Source organism: Herpailurus yagouaroundi, unplaced genomic scaffold, assembly GCF_014898765.1.
Source record: "Herpailurus yagouaroundi ecotype Mexico unplaced genomic scaffold, PumYag 222, whole genome shotgun sequence".
Taxonomy (NCBI): Eukaryota; Metazoa; Chordata; class Mammalia; order Carnivora; family Felidae; genus Herpailurus; species Herpailurus yagouaroundi.
This window is the reverse complement of record NW_024412453.1, coordinates 16,699,499-16,715,260: the sequence shown is the minus strand read 5'-3', so window position 1 is coordinate 16,715,260 and position 15,762 is coordinate 16,699,499. Positions and strand designations below refer to the sequence as shown.

General features: G+C 50.0%; 1 protein-coding gene across 1 annotated transcript in view; it reads right to left on the bottom strand.

Annotated features, from left to right (window-relative positions):
- TRAP1 (TNF receptor associated protein 1) overlaps positions 1-13,836 on the bottom strand; it is a 46,783-nt gene extending 32,947 nt beyond the window's left edge. Inside the window, exon 1 of the mRNA XM_040459187.1 lies at positions 13,704-13,836. Coding sequence (XP_040315121.1) covers positions 13,704-13,779 — 76 coding nt within the window. The 5' untranslated portion in view covers positions 13,780-13,836. The remainder of the gene's footprint in view (positions 1-13,703) is intronic.
- Between the last annotated feature and the right edge of the window lie 1,926 nt (positions 13,837-15,762).

Sequence of the window (15,762 nt, the reverse complement as noted above, 5' to 3'; positions counted from 1 at the left end):
TACAACGGTTTTGCTTCAAAATGGCATGTCAAGTAAGTACTGCACTTTATTCTTTTTTTTTTTTTTTTAAGATATATTTTTTTTTTCAACGTTTATTTATTTTTGGGACAGAGAGAGACAGAGCATGAACGGGGGAGGGGCAGAGAGAGAGGGAGACACAGAATCGGAAACAGGCTCCAGGCTCCTAGCCATCAGCCCAGAGCCCGACGCGGGGCTCGAACTCACGGACCCCGAGATCGTGACCTGGCTGAAGTCGGACGCTCAACCGACTGTGCCACCCAGGCGCCCCTAAGTAGTGCACTTCAGACGCAGGCATACTTAGTATTTTAAGCTGCGAGCAACAGGCAGACTGTTTTCCTGAATTACTTATCCGAAATGCACAATCTCCCACTTACCACATGTGATATGGACAAGAACAATTCAACTTTTTGTCTTTACTGCAAAGAGCGCCACTTCCAGCATGACGGGGTCACAGCCTCCAGCCAAACTGCCTGTGGAGGACACCCAGGAACTGAGGAACCACACAAAAGGGCTCCCTAAAGGCTCTGGAGAAGTCAGCCAAAGCAGGCAGACCCTCGGGGAGAGCGGACACGTGGAAGAAGAGAACAGCACGGGAGGGGGGCACGTTCAACCCAGGGCGGCTGACACAGACACGGCCCCCGAGGAACCGGGGGCGGCACTAGGGGAACCGTAAAAGGCGAAGAGTGGGGAGCTGGAGAGGGTCCCAGAAATGAGAGAGTCAGAGAGACGGAGTCCCCAGTTCTGGGAATAAATTCTTCTAAATATCTGGCTGACCCCCGAACTATGTGTGGGGGACAAACTGCAAATAGCCCGGTTAAGGCTGAAAGAATCCAACTGGTGTGTTTGCAGCTGGGGTCCAACCAGATTAATAATCCACTTTAAAACAAGAGCTGGGGCACCTGGGAGGCTCAGTCGGTTAAGCATCCCACTCTTGATTTCAGCTCAGGTCATGATCCCAGGGTTGTGGGAGTGAGCCCTGGGTCGGGCTCTGTGCTGTGTGGAGCCTGCTTAGGATTCTCTCTCCCTCTGCCCCTCTCTCCTGCTTGTGTGTGCTCTCTCTAAAAAAAATAATAATAATATTGGGGCACCTGGGTGGCTCAGTTGGTTAAGCGTCCGACTTTGGCTCAGGTCATGATCTCGCGGTTCATGAGTTCAAGCCCCGCGTTGGGCTCTGTGCTGACAGCTCTGAGCCTGGAGCCTGCTTCAGATTCTGTGTCTCCCTTTCTTTCTGCCCCTCCCCCACTCACGCTTGCTCACGCTCTCAAAAATACACATTAAAAACATAATTAAAGGGGTACCTGGGTGGCTCAGTCAGTTAAGTGTCCAACTTCGGCCCAGGTCACGGCTCATGAGTTCGAGCCCTGCGTCAGGCTCTGTGCTGACAGCTCAGAGCCTGGAGCCTGCCACGAATTCTGTGTCTCCCTCTCTTTCTGCACCTCCCTCGCTCATGCTCTCTCTCTTAAAAATAAAAACATTAAAAAAAAATTTTTTTTTTGATGTTTGGACCAAACACAATTTGTTTATGGCCAGACTTAGCCCTTGACTGCTAGTCTGCAAGTCTTTTCTAATCTTCTAATCTTGAAAATAAAGCCCTTGGGACAGTTTACCAGCAAAGAAAGAATGAGTATAGCTTTAAATAAAGGCTCCCACTCCTGTTTGCTAGAAATGCATCAGGAGACGACTTCTAAGGAATTAGATGGTCTTTATGACCTTGGGGTAAACAGAGGTTGGCAAACTTTTTCTGGACAAGGCAGGTGGTTAAATATTTTAGGCTTTCTGAGCCCTGTGGTCTCTCTCGCTCAACTCTGCCATTACAGGAGGAAAATGGCCACAAATGTGTGAAAGTAGAAGCATGTCTGGGTCCCAAGAAAACTTTACTTACAAAAACAGGCTGGGAGCCTGACCTGACCCACAGACCTTACTTTGCAGAACCCTGGGGTAAACCACAAAGGGAAAGACTGGTATATTTGACAAAATTAATAACTTCTGTTCATTAAAAAACAAAAACAAGACACTAAAATGAAAAGTGAAATGGTAAAGTGCACCTGGGTGGCTCAGTCGGTTAACTGTCTGACTCTTGGTTTCAGCTCAGGTCATGATCTCTCAGTCTGAGTTTGAGCCCCACCTCAGGCTCTGTACAGACAGCTCAGAGCCTGGATCCTGCTTCAGATTCTGTGTTTCCCTCTCTCTCTCTGTCCCTTCCCTGCTTGCAATCTGTGTGTCTTTATCTCAAAAATAAACATTTAAAACAATTTAAAAAAAAAAAAAGAAGTGGGCACCTGGGTGGCTCAGTCGGTTGAGCGGCCGACTTCGGCTCAGGTCATGATCTCGTGGTCCGTGAGTTCGAGCCCCGCGTCGGGCTCTGTGCGGACAGCTCAGAGCCTGGAGCCTGTTTCAGATTCTGTGTCTCCCTCTCTCTGACCCTGCCCTGTTCATGCTCTGTCTCTCCCGGTCTCAAAAATAAATAAAACGTTAAAAAAAAATAAAAAATAATAAAAAGAAGAAATACAAAAACACCTAAGTCAAACAATCTGGAAGAAAAGATGGGGTGGGGGTACCTGGGTGGTATATCAATACAATGGGATTAGCAGCTAAAACCAATGAGCTACACCTTTAGCATGAATAAAGCTAAGAAAAAAAAAAAGCTGACCCAAGAAAGTCCCATCAGAACACACACAGTATGATTTAATAAACTGTATGTGCTTATACAAAATTAGATACATATATATCCATACAAAACAAAAAGCAAAAGAGTAAAAACCACTCTGTCTCTCTCTCAAAAACAAACATCAAAAAAGTGGGGGGTTGGGTGCCCTGGGTGGCTCAGTCAGTTAAGCCTGTGACTCTTAATTTCAGCTCTGGTCATGATCTCGAGGTTGGAGCCCCGCACTGGGCTGACAGTGCGGAGACTGCTTGGGATTCTTTCTCTGCCCCTCCCCCACTTGTGCTTTTTCTCTCTCTCAAAAATAAAAAAAAACATTAAAAAACAAAACAAAACAAAACAGAAAATTCAGGTCAGCAGTTCCCTCTAGGAAAGAGAGAAGAGGGTGCAGCAGGAGCACACAGGCCTTCGAGGGACCTGTAATCTCCATTCCTTCAACTGGGTAATAAGTGTTCATTTGATGCTTTTTTATAAAACTGCACACACATATTATATGCATTTCTTTTTATGGGATGTGTGAGGCGGGAAAGGGAGAGGATGGAAGGAAAGAAGCTTCAGCCTCTCGGGGTCACGGAGCTTGCAGACGCAGAAATACGCACAGCCCCTCGGAGCCCAGGCTGACCCCCCTAGCGTCACCCACGGGACACAGCATGGCCGGGACGCTGCACCTCTGTGAAGCCACCCGGAGCAGGGAGCCCTCGCTGGAGGCCACCTGCAGGTATGAATGGAAGGTAAGTGCAGGAAAGGAGGGAGTCAGGCAGGGTCTGGCAGGCCCCACAACCCCATCCGTGTTCCCTGAACCCAAGGCTCCCCCCCGCTGGCGCTATGCTCTGGCTCCGACCAGCTCATTTTCACACGAAGGGGGAGATGGCAGCAGAGCCGTGCTCTGGGGCGACTTCCACAGTACTTCTGGCGACCCCGTGGGGGCACCGCTCCAGGCAGGAGGAATCGGCCTGACCCCGTGGAAGGAGATCTGGCCACGCTGGCCAGGACCACAAATACACACAGCCTCTCATCTGGCGATTTCGTCCGGGAACTTCCCTCTGTGGGTACACCTGAACTTGTATGTGACGACAGAGCTGAAAGGCCACGCACCGTAACACTGTACATAACAGCAAATGCCTGGAGACCACCTGAGTGCCCACGTGCTGAGGACCAGTAAATAAACCACGGCGCCTCCCAGCATGGAGGGTGGCTGCAAAGAGAGGAGGGAACAGCGCTGCTACGGGAAGTCTCCAACAGCTACTCAGCGACTAAAACACAGATTACGTAGCGTCATAGAAGACACGTGTTTATCTGCACCTCCTGTATCGTACAGACCCTGGCAGACATATAAGCAACTCCTAAAGGAGACAACCTCGGAGGGAGAGGGGAAGTGAGTGGAGAAGGGGACCATCGAGAACAAGACTTCTCAACGCATACCTTCTGAACCAATCAAATACATATAATTCCTCAAAACAAACCCTTAAAGACATAAAGTGGCTGTCACAGAAGGGCCAGCCCCTTCCCACCGACTGTCAATGCTGGGGTCACGCAAAGGCCTGTACAGACACACCAGATGAGGATCCGGGGTAGAAATCCCCGCCCTCCCCCAGGGGTCAGGGGCCAATGACCAAGATGAGGGTCAGGTGAAGATCAGTATACAAATATGTATATAACGGAATACTCTGAAGCAGAAAAATGAAGCAAGTCTCTGTAAAGTATCCTGATGTTCAATTACCTCTAAGACATACTAAGGAAATAACCTGGCCCAGAACAGGGGTTTGCATGCTCCCACGTGTTTAAAAACATATATGCATGAACACATACACGGAAAACTACTCTCATAAGCCAAGCATATCTTTGTAAGGACACTCAAAAAACTGGCTTAAGGGGGCTGCCACCGGAGGGGAACTGGTGCCTGAGGGCAGCAGTGACAGAGGTGTGTTTTCCACCGCACACACCTTTGTGTCTTTGGAATTTTGTGCTATGTACATCAGTAATCGATGCACAAAATAACCTATTTATAAAAATTACCCAGTTACAAAACACACCAAAAAATTTACTAGGGACATAGAAATATTTGTGAAGGGATAGAAAAAGCTTAGGGAAATGTCCCTGAAGACGAAGAGTAAATATTTAAAGACATCAATTCTCTGGGTGCCTGGCTGGCTCAGGCAGAGGAGCATACGACTCTTGATCTCAGGGTCAGGAGTTTGAGCCTCATGTTGGGCGTAAAGTTTACTTAAAACTTTTTTTTAAACTATGCAACCTAATTCTTAAATTCATATGGAAAACTAGATGTGCACAAATAGCCAAGAATTTCGAAAACCATGAGGAAATATGATTAACTGTGTTAAAGCACGTTAATTTTTTTTTAACTTTTTACAAAGTTTACTTATTTGTTTTGAGAGAGCAATGGGGTAGGGGCAGAGAGCGGGGAGAGAGAGAGATTCTCAAGCAGGCTCCACACTGCCAGCACAGAGCCCAGAGCAGGGCTGGAACTCACGAAACGCAAACCATGACTTGAGCTGAGATCAAGAGTCAGACGCTTAACTGACTGAGCCGCCCAGGAGCCCCTAAAGCATATTAATTTAAAGCTACAGTATTAAAGTTAATTTCCTCTCTCACTTATTAAATAAAAAATTCCACATGGACTATAAAAGTGCAAATAAAAGCTGAAAGTACTAGAAGAACACAGAAGAGGTTTTAAGAACACCTTTACGGAGGGGCATCTGGGTGGCTCAGTTGGTTGGGCGTCCGACTTCGGCTCAGGTAATGATCTTGTGGCTCGTGAGTTCGAGCCCCGCGTGGGGCTCTGTGCTGACAGCTGAGCCTGGAACCTGCTTCGGATTCTGTGTCTCCCTCTCTCTCTGCCCCTCCCCGCCACACTCTGTTTCTCAAAAATAAATAAACGTTAAAAAAAAAAAAAAAAAGCTTTATGGATATAATTGACCCAAAGTGTACAAGCCACTGGGCTTTAGCACATTTAGAGTTGTCTGTCCGTCACCATCATCTAGTTCCAGAACACGTTATCACCTCAGAAAGAAACCACATACTCATTAGCAATGACTCCCCCATTCCCCCATCGCCCAGCTCTGGCAATCACGCTGTGGCCCTAGAGATGTGCCAGTTTAGGACATTTCGCATAAATGGAATCATACTACACATGGTCTTCCGGGCCTGGCCTCTTTCACTTAACGTTAAGATTTTCAAGGTTCATCCACGTTACGAGGTATCACAGCTCACTCCTTTCTAAAGCGGACCAATATTCCGTTATGTGGCCAGACCACACATTTAGTCCAGGCAATGGACAACTGGGGTGTATCCACTTTTTGGCTGTGCTGTAAACACTGTTGTACGAGTTTCTGTGTGGATCCCTAGGAGTGGAACTGCTGGGTCGAATGCTAGCTGTTTAACCATTTGAGGAGTGCAGACGGCTTTCCAAAGTGCCATACCACCTTACGTTCCCGCCCGCAGGGAGACCTCTGATTTCTCCACACCCTCAGGGATGCTACGGTTGTCACCCACGGTTTTTATTCTCGCCACCTGAGTGGGGGTGAAGGGCCACCTCACTGTGGTCTTGATTTGCCTTTGCCCGCCCTACTGATAGTGATCTCGGCATCTTTTTCTCTAATGATTTAAGAGTGAGGAAACTCTTCCTAAACAAGACACATAACCCTGGAACCATAAATTTATGGAACACATACAAATTAAAACAAATAGGATAAATCTTAAAAGTTCTCATCGCAAGACAAAAATTGTTTATGTCAGGTGATGCGTGTTCACTAGACTTACTGTGGTGATCATTTTGTGATTAATGAATATCAAATCACTATGGTGTATGCCTGAAACTAGTATGTCTGTTACATGTGAGTAAAAAATAAAATTAGGGGGCGCCTGGGTGGCGCAGTCAGTTAAGCGTCCGACTTCAGCCAGGTCACGATCTCACGGTCCGTGAGTTCGAGCCCCGCGTCGGGCTCTGGGCTGATGGCTCAGAGCCTGGAACCTGTTTCTGATTCTGTGTCTCCCTCTCTCTCTGCCCCTCCCCCGTTCATGCTCTGTCTCTCTCTGTCCCCAAAAAATAAACGTTAAAAAAAAAAAATTTAAAAAATAAATAAATAAATAAATAAAATAAAATTAGAAAAAATTACATATATGGGAGACACCTGGGTGGCTCTGTCAGTTAAGCGTCCGATTCTCGATTTTGGCTCTGGTCAAGATCTCATGGTACGTGAGTTCGAGCATCAGGCTCCACCCCGCTCCTCCCCCACTTGCGTGTGTGTGCTCGCGTGTGCTCTCTCTCTCTCTCAAAATAAATAAACTTAAAAATACATACATACATACATACATGGGAGTGCCCGGCTGGCTCAGTCAGTGGAGCATGCAACTCTTGATCTCAGGGTGTGAGTTCGAGCCCCACATAGGGTATAAAGCTTACTCAAAAAAAAAAAAATACACATATGAACAATTAAGAATAAACACACTACCAAAAAAAAAAAAAAATTAAAGCTGACAGGCACTACGAAAAAAACAACGGAAAACGTGGCAGAGGGCCAGCTTCCTTACGAGAAGGTCACTGACAGATCTGCAATAAAAACTCCCAAGAGCGTAAGAGAAAAACGCCAATTCCCAAAAAAGAGAAACATCAATGGCCCTGAATCAAAGACAAAGAGGCTTTACCACCCTCAGGACTAAAGAGATGCATTTTAAAACACGACAGCATTTTCACTGTGAGACTGACAAACTGTTAAAATATGTTAGGCTCGCGCTGGCGAAGGTGTGAGAAGCGGCAGGCGGTCGCTCCCCAGGCCCGTGACGGAAAGCAAACGTGGCAACGACCCGGACCCCCGGCCGGGCAGGGGGGGGGGGGGGGCCCCCCCCCCGGGGGGGGGGGGGGGGGGGGGGGACAGCAGAGCTCTCGGCAGCGGCAGCGACGGGAAACGGACCCCGAGACACATCACAGGATGGGTCGGGAGGCCCGGGGCGCTGTGCCCAGGGCGGAGGCTTTTTCGGGCACCACCGTGCAGCACACTGAGGGTGGAAGGTTTTTTTTCCCGGTACCAACTAGGTCTGGAAAACAGCCTTTCTTCTCCTCGGCAACAAAAACTTAGGATTTTTCTCAGAAAACTCTCTGAACTCAACACCTCGTCTCCCCCATCGGCCAAATCTCAACCCGAGTCACACTGAGCCGAAGAGACACTTCTGACCTGATTGCTGTCCAGCGCGACCGAGCACTGGCTCCGGCCTCCGTGCTTTCCCTGCAATGTGCCGGCCCGCTCCTGCCTCAGGACCCTGGCACGGGCTGCTCCCGTGGCTCAAGCCACCCTTCCCAAGCCACCTTCACCTTCTTGCACACTTTGTTTAGCCAGGAGGCCGTCCCTGACCGCCCTGTTTCTGTCAGGCTCTCCTTCCCGCTCTGGTTTCTTCAGAGAGCTCAGCCCCTAACACCCACGCTGCATTTACTTGTCTCCACCCCAGCACCTTCCTGGGCCAGGATTCTTGTCTGTTTTGTCCCCTGGGAGGCACCCGAGCGGTACCGGGCGGAGAGGAGGCAGCTGAGATGTGTGTTAAATGAACTGATATTGCCACACCACGTGGGAGGTGTGCTGGCGGACTAAACCTGACCGTCTCACGTCTGTTTTCCCCATGATGATGCTAGAGCCCGAGCAGGTCACAGGTCAAAACCTGTGACCCACCAAGTTTGGTGGCTGGTTCTGAAATCACTAAATGTGGGTTAAACCAGAAATTAAAAAGAAACAAAACAAAGCAAAATGGAAAGCAAAAGAACATATCTCATGATAAAGGTATTTACAAAAAACAAAACAAAAAAAGGTAAAGGCATTTACAAACTCATCTAAGCAGGCACACATACTTGTATCACACACGTATCCTTGTATATAGCAAGTCATGATATGGACGCATTTCTTACAGGGAGCTTATGACAACAAAAGCCTCAAATTGACCCATCTCATTTCAGTCAACACATTTCTAAGTTTAAAGCTTTGGCTTCAGGGGTGCCTGGGTGGCTTAGTCGGTTTCTGCTCAAGTCATGATCTCACATTCGTTTGAGCCCCACGCTGGGCTCTGCAGTGACAGCAAGGAGCCTGCTTGGGACTCTCTCTCTGTCCTTCTCTCTGTTCCTCCCCTGCTCACGTGCAACGCTTTCTTAAATAAACTTAAAAAAACACAAATATTCTAGAGGGCTACGCTGAAGCACCAAAAATGCAATTCAAGAACATCGTGTGGCTTTGAACCTAAAACATTTCACTTGAACATAAACCGGGGACACTTCATTGGTCCCAAGCCAGAATTTTGGTTTGAGACAGCAACCACCGCCCTGCCTCAGTGAGACTCTCCTTACAGAAGTCGCCTTTCTTACCTGGTATCTGACTCTGGGGCAGAGGCGGGAAATGTCTGTTTTCTCACCAGCCTCACTGCATGTCCTCACCCCACTTCCTTCAAGCAGCCATTTCCCTTACTTCGTCAAGGGGGGAGCAAAACGCTTGGGAGATTCCCCCCGCCCTTAATTCTGGCCACCTACTCGGCCAGCGACTAATACGGCCTTTGCTAACCTCTTACATTTCGGTTGGTCTGATCTTCTGCAGATGCACTCAACCCCTCTGGTCCTAACCCAGCGCCTCATGCCCAAGGCCCACCTGGTGCCTCTTGGGCAGTCGGTCACACACCCTTTGTGTATGTGCTTCGCCCATGCCGGCCAAGGCCCCAGCACTGCGGTTTACAGAGGTGGCCCTGACATTCAGAGTCTAAAGGTTAAGGATCAAACCTATCCTTGTTATGTTATGGTGGCAGCACAAATAGCTGTTTCCCGGGAGGATGAAACCTGAGCCACAAGAGCTGTCCGCTCATCCTGAAAAGAGCCTGGGAACACCTGAAATCTGCCTACTAAATTGAGCCGGCTGCAGCACAAGAGGCGGGAGGTTATAAATTAGATAGCACGCCCCCCCCCCCCCAAACAAAGTAAGGGCACAGGAAGGAAGCAGAATAACACAACAAAAGAAAAGTAAGAAATGTGAGGCTGTGGCTGCACAGGGTCCAGGTGGGATTCATTTTGGGAAATAAAACCAACCGGTGTGAGCAACTACAACGACAACGGGAACCCTACTCTTCTGACATTTCTGGCACTTGGGGCAGACTCCTCGCCCCTTGGAAGTCTCGCCTCTAAGGCAGAAAATTCCAGGAGATGATCCTGCTTACAGAGATTGGAAAAGGCAGAAGATGGTAACTTGAGCACTACAGTGGCTGCCTCATGACGGGTCCTGGAAACGTCACTGGTGAGAGCAAGAGCATCCTCGAGATTAGGAAACAGGGCTGAGGGGCTGTGGTGTCTCCAAAGTTACAAAGCCCCGTGAAATGACCAACCTGCTACCCTCTCCACCACACAACACAATCATTTGCTTTTGGAGACCAAGTCTGTTTCTCGTTTTTGTTTTTTTAAGTTTATTTATTTGGGGGGGTGGGGTGGCGAGTAGGGGAGGGGCATAGGAGGGAGAGAGAATCCCAAAGCAGGCTCTGCATTGTCAGCACAGAGCCCGACACGAGGCTTGATTCCACCACCACGAGATCATGACCTGAGCTGCAATCAAGACTCAGATGCTCAACTGAATGAGCCACCCAGGTGCTCCCTGTTGCTGATTTTGCAGGCTCATCATCTCTTGTTTAGGAGGTGGCATTCTTGTTTGTCTACCAGCTACTTCTGTTACTTGTTGGAACTGGTGAAAAAGTATGATGGCAGTTTAGGTTTTTTACTACTAACGTTACATTTTCATGAATGCCCAGGTTCTGATAGCCCTAACTCCCTATAATAATGACATTTTACCAGGCGAAGGAAGTGTTGGTTCCCAACTACCAATCAACGTAAGATTCACCAGGGACGTTATCTGTAACCAGCCACCTGGTCCTGAGGGCGTGCAGAAAATCAGGTGTGTGGACCTCACGGTGCCTGCAGCTGGGCGCTTCCAGCACTGGCCCAGGTCTGGCACTGTGACCACCCTGACAATTACAGAAAATGATCCACAAGTTGACATCTAACAGAACAGAAAGGACATAATTTTCAACCTTATTCACACTCACTCCCCTATACTATTTCTCGTCAAACCCAATCATTCAGAATGGGGCCTTACCTTGCATCTGTGCTCTCAAGACACGGCCCATGACCCTCTCTTCTAGGAGACCCACACAAGCAACCATCCACGTGTTTCTGCACTCCCTGTCTGGCCAGAGGACTCCAATATGCCCCGAACACTCGGCAGCCACATGCTCCTACTTAACCTACGACCGCAACAGCACATCATCAGTCACATCATCTTTGAAGTCCCAGAGAGCATTCAAAATATTTTGAGGGGCGCCCGGGTAGCTCAACTGGTTAAGCGTCCTAACTCTTAATAGCAGCTCACGTCGTGATCTCGCAGTTCTTGAGTTTGAGACCTGCAGTGGGCTATGCAAAACCTTTAAAAATTATTGCATAAAGGGGTGCCTGGGTGGCTCAGTTGGTTGAGCATCACACTCTTGATGTCTGTTCAGGTCGTGACCTCGCATTCATTAGATCAAGCCCCATGTCAAGGCTCCACACTCAGTGGAACCCACTGCCCTCCACTGAGTGTGGAGCCTGTTTGGGATTCTCTCCTTCTCTCTCTGCCCCTCCCCCACTTGTGCTCGCTTGCTCTCAAAATAAATATATTTAAGAAATCGTTTAAAAAAACAGACACCGACATTTAAAACTCATGGAACAGAAAAAAAGTGTCAAAGATATGAAAAAGAAATTCATGAGACATACAAATGGCCATTAAGCAAATGAACACAGTCTAACTACTAAGAAGAAAACGCCTTGATATAAGGAGTCTCACTACCTGCTGATGGGAATATAAATTGCTTAAGCTTTTTTGGACAGTAATTTGGCAACATCAGCTAACATTTCAAATATGCACAGACTCTGAACCATCAATTCTAAAACTCGAATTCTAAAATTCTAAAGAAATACCATACATGTGCACAAAGATTTAAATACTCGTCCATTCTACCTGAAATCATTATTGTATTATATGCTAACTGGGATGTAAATCTTTAAAAATTAAAAAAAATAAACCCCAGCTGGGAAAAAAAAAAGTCACCCATTCTTCACAGTACTGTAACAAATACAAAACCACAGAAACAATCTTGATTATGTCCATTGGGAGCGGGTCACAGATGGGCATGAGGGAACAAGTAAGACGCCCAGAGAAGGCACGCTGTAGACACATCCATGCGTAGACCACACACATCCCATTACCAGTCAGCCTCGGATCCCACAGCCTTCCTGCCTGCCAGGGACACCACGTAGCAGCTGATGACACTGTGAGTCGCTCAGAAGATTTCCTCTTCCGTAAGACGAGAATTTGAGAAGATCTGCTTTCTCTGACAGAATGATTTGCTGAGAGCTGACAGGTAAATCCTACCTGCTGACCTCCAAGAAACCGTTCAGGATCTGGCTATTTCTCCCACCTCCCCCATGAGCATCCTGGCGAAGCCACAATCCCACAGGCCTCCTCCCTACCTCGACCCCCACTGCAACCACTGCCCCCTCCTCCAAACCTGTTCCTACATTTATATCTCCTCCACAGTAGAGCAAAATCCTCACGATGGCCAGTGAGGGACTGCCCTCAGTCTCCTGTGGCTCACAGGACACTGCTAGTTAAATGCTAAGTCCATAACAAAGGATGCTATGCAGCCACTGGAAAGCCACAGACCGGGGGTATACTGAGCAAGATGTGGAAGCTTTGCAGGGAACGTTATAAACAACTCAGTAGCAGGGGTGCCGGCTTGGGCAGAAGAGCATGCCACTCTGAATCTTAGGGTTAGGGGTCTGAGCTGCACGTTGGGTACACAGAGTACTTAAAATCTTAAAGTACAATTCAGAGGCGCCTGGTGGCTCAGGTCCTGATCTCAAGGTTGGAGCCCCCCATAAGGGCTCTCCGTCAGTGCAGAGCCCGTTTCGGATCCTCTGTCCCTCTCTTTCTCTCTGCCCCTCCCCTGCTCATGCTCTCTCAAAACTAAACATTTTTGTAAAAATTCAGTAACAAACTGCAGATACAGTGTAAGCCCTTTCAGATAAAAATAGACACATCTTGGGGCCCTGGGTGGCCCAGTCGGTTAAGCATCAGACTTCGGCTCAGGTGATGATCTCGCGGTTTGTGAGTTCGAGCCCGGCGCGGACTCTGTGTTGACAGCTCGGAGCCTGGAGCCTGTTTCGGATTCTGTGTCTCCCTCTCTCTCTGCCCCGCCCCGCTTGTGCTCTGTCTCTGTCTCTCAAAAATGAATGTGAAAAAAAAAAAATTTTTTTTTTTGAAAAAAAATTTTTTTAAAAAATAGACACAGCTGTTCACGTGTGTGCGAACACTGTGCAAAGAACCTGGAAGGAACTCTAAGTCGTTCACCAATGGTTTCTTACCAGTGGGGAAGGAGAAAGATTATGGTTATTCTTCCCCGCCCCCGCCCCCGCCCCCCCCAGTATTTCCTGGGAATACGGTGGTGAAGAACCATAGTCCGGGGACTGCACCAAGGTAGAGCCTGTTTTGCACGGTTCGCAGCCCTGTGCTTTCCCAGGCAGAGCGGACACTCAGGGTTGAAAGAAGCACAGCCAGTGGTTTCTGCATCGCGCCCGTATAAAACAACTTGGGGGCGGGGAGGCATGAAATCGCCACGAAGGAGCTTAAATGATCACCCAGGTGAAGTCCGTTTCTAACGCACACGAGCCCTCCCCTTCCACTCTCCGAAAATGCCCTCCGCTGCAGGAGCGAGGAGCGCCCGACCCCTCTGCTTGACCCGGGTCCGAGGGCTCGACGCGAAGAAGCACCTGCAGGAGGCCCGCGGGCCGGGGCGCATCCCCGCTACCTGAGGGCTGGGGAGAAACGCGGACACACCGCGCGCTCAGCGTTCGCCGGCTGTGTGGCGCATAAATCTCACAGAACCTCCACGTGTCCCACGGAAGAGGAAGCCGGCTCGGGACCGAGGCTGGGCCCGCCTGCCACCCGGCCCCCCTCACCTCTCGGGACGGCCGCCAAAGCTGGCGCCCGCAGACTGCGACCCCATAGCAGCAGCACCCTCAACTCGCGCGCCATGTCGGTCCTACCCAGCGCCTAGGACACCACGCTCCGCGGGGGGCGGAACGGGGCGGGGCCTTCCTGGGGCGCGGCGCGGTGACGTCACGGAGAGCGCCGGGCTGCCCGGCCCGCTGCCTGCGCCGGCGGGTGGGCGGGGGCCTCCGTGGCGCGGGCGCCGGCTGCCCGCGCGGGGACAGTCGGGCCTGAGGGAGGGCCCTCCGTGACCTTGTGTCGCGTTGTCAAGGACGACGGGACGTGCGCGCGGGCCCTGGGCCCTGGCCCGCCAGCTGGGCCTCACTTCGTGCATCCCCTAAATGGGGCCGACGCCCGCACACACCCGGCTGTGAAAGGTGGCGCCGGGGCGGAAGCAGTGCACGTCCCCGGGGCTTGACGAGTTTGGGGCCGCCGGCTCTACCGAGGCGGGCGGAGGAAGAGATAGGGTGGATTTCACTCCAAAACGTGAACTCAGGGGCCGCCCCACCGGCAGGTCTGGGCACATTCATTCTTTGCCTCCCGCCTTGCTGGAGGTGAGGCTGAAGTTGAGACCGAAACTCCTTTTATTTTAATTAAGAAAAAAAAAATTTTTTTTTTTTTAATTGAAGTGTGGTTGACACACAAAGTTCCAGGCATGGAACGTAGTGATTCAGCAGCGCCGCACCTCGTGCTGCGCTCACTCGCTGCGAGCTACCCTAGACACCCACAGCGCCACTCCTTCTCGGCCTGTGACTGTCGTCGCTGTGCCGTGCTTTTCCCGTCGCTGTGCGGTGCTTTTCCTGCCCACGTCAACGCCCCTTCTCGCCGAGTGCCATGGCTCACAACGTGCCCGGGCGGCTCCCCAAGTGATTGGGAGGCTCACCGACACAATCCTGCGGAAACGGAGGTGCTCGAGGTTTGTCCGGCGCTGCAAAGTACGGGAGTCAGGAGAGCCTCACCCCACCCCCCCCCACAGCGGGGACGTAGTTGGAGCGCTTCGGGGATTCTTCCAGGTGGAAGGTGTCAAGGTTGAGCCCCACGTGCCAGGCTTCAGCAACTCAGAGATGATGGGATTTTTTTTTTTTTTTAAGTTTATTTACTTTGAGGAAGAGGGGGAGAACGAGTAGGGGAGGGACAGAGAGGGAGAGAGAATCCCAAGCAGGTTCCACGCTGTCATTGCGGAGCCTGATGAGAGACTCAAACGCCTGAACCTTGAGATCATGACCTGAGCTGAAATCAAGAGTCATACGCTCAGCCGACTGAGCCACCCAGGCGCCCCGGGATGATGGGATTTTTTTTTTTTTTAACCAATTTTATAAACCTTCTTACAAGGTACCTTAATTTTTGAAGCTCTAAAAATAGGAGTATTGAGGAGCCAGACAGTCCTGCAGATGCTGGGTGTTGTCTGAAAGCTATTACTGTTTTAGTGTTCAGGCCTCAGGAACAAGTGTGCCCACCCCCAGCAGGCACAGACCTGTACAGACCCCGTTTGGAACAAGGGCAGCTGCAGTGTGGAGACTCTGGCTGCAGCTTCAGAGGCAGTAACTCTCCCTGGCTTTTGGAGGCATCAAGATGTTCAAATTCAGAGAAACAACTAATGGCCTGGTAGGACCTGATCAGGGTTTTGCGCGTCTCTCTCTCTTTTTTAATGTTTATTTTTGAGAGAGAGAGAGAGAGGTGCGGAGTGCGAGTGGGGGAGGAGAAGAGAGGGAGACACAGAATCCAAAGTGGGCTCCAGGCTCTGAGCTGTCAGCACAGAGCCAGAGGCGGGGCTTGAACTCACGAACCATGAGATCATGACCTGGGCCGAGGTCGAACACTTAACCAACGGAGCCACCCAGGCATCCTGCACGTCTCCTAAAGTCCTTTGCAGGACTTGACACCAACTCGGCATGGTTCAGAACGCAGAAACATAACCTTTTGCTGATTCACTCGACAGCCGTCTCGGTGTGTTTAATGAACGTCAACGCTCTGCTAACTCCAGATACCTGCCCACCGCAGTGCAAGATCTGGTGAGAACCCGGGCCC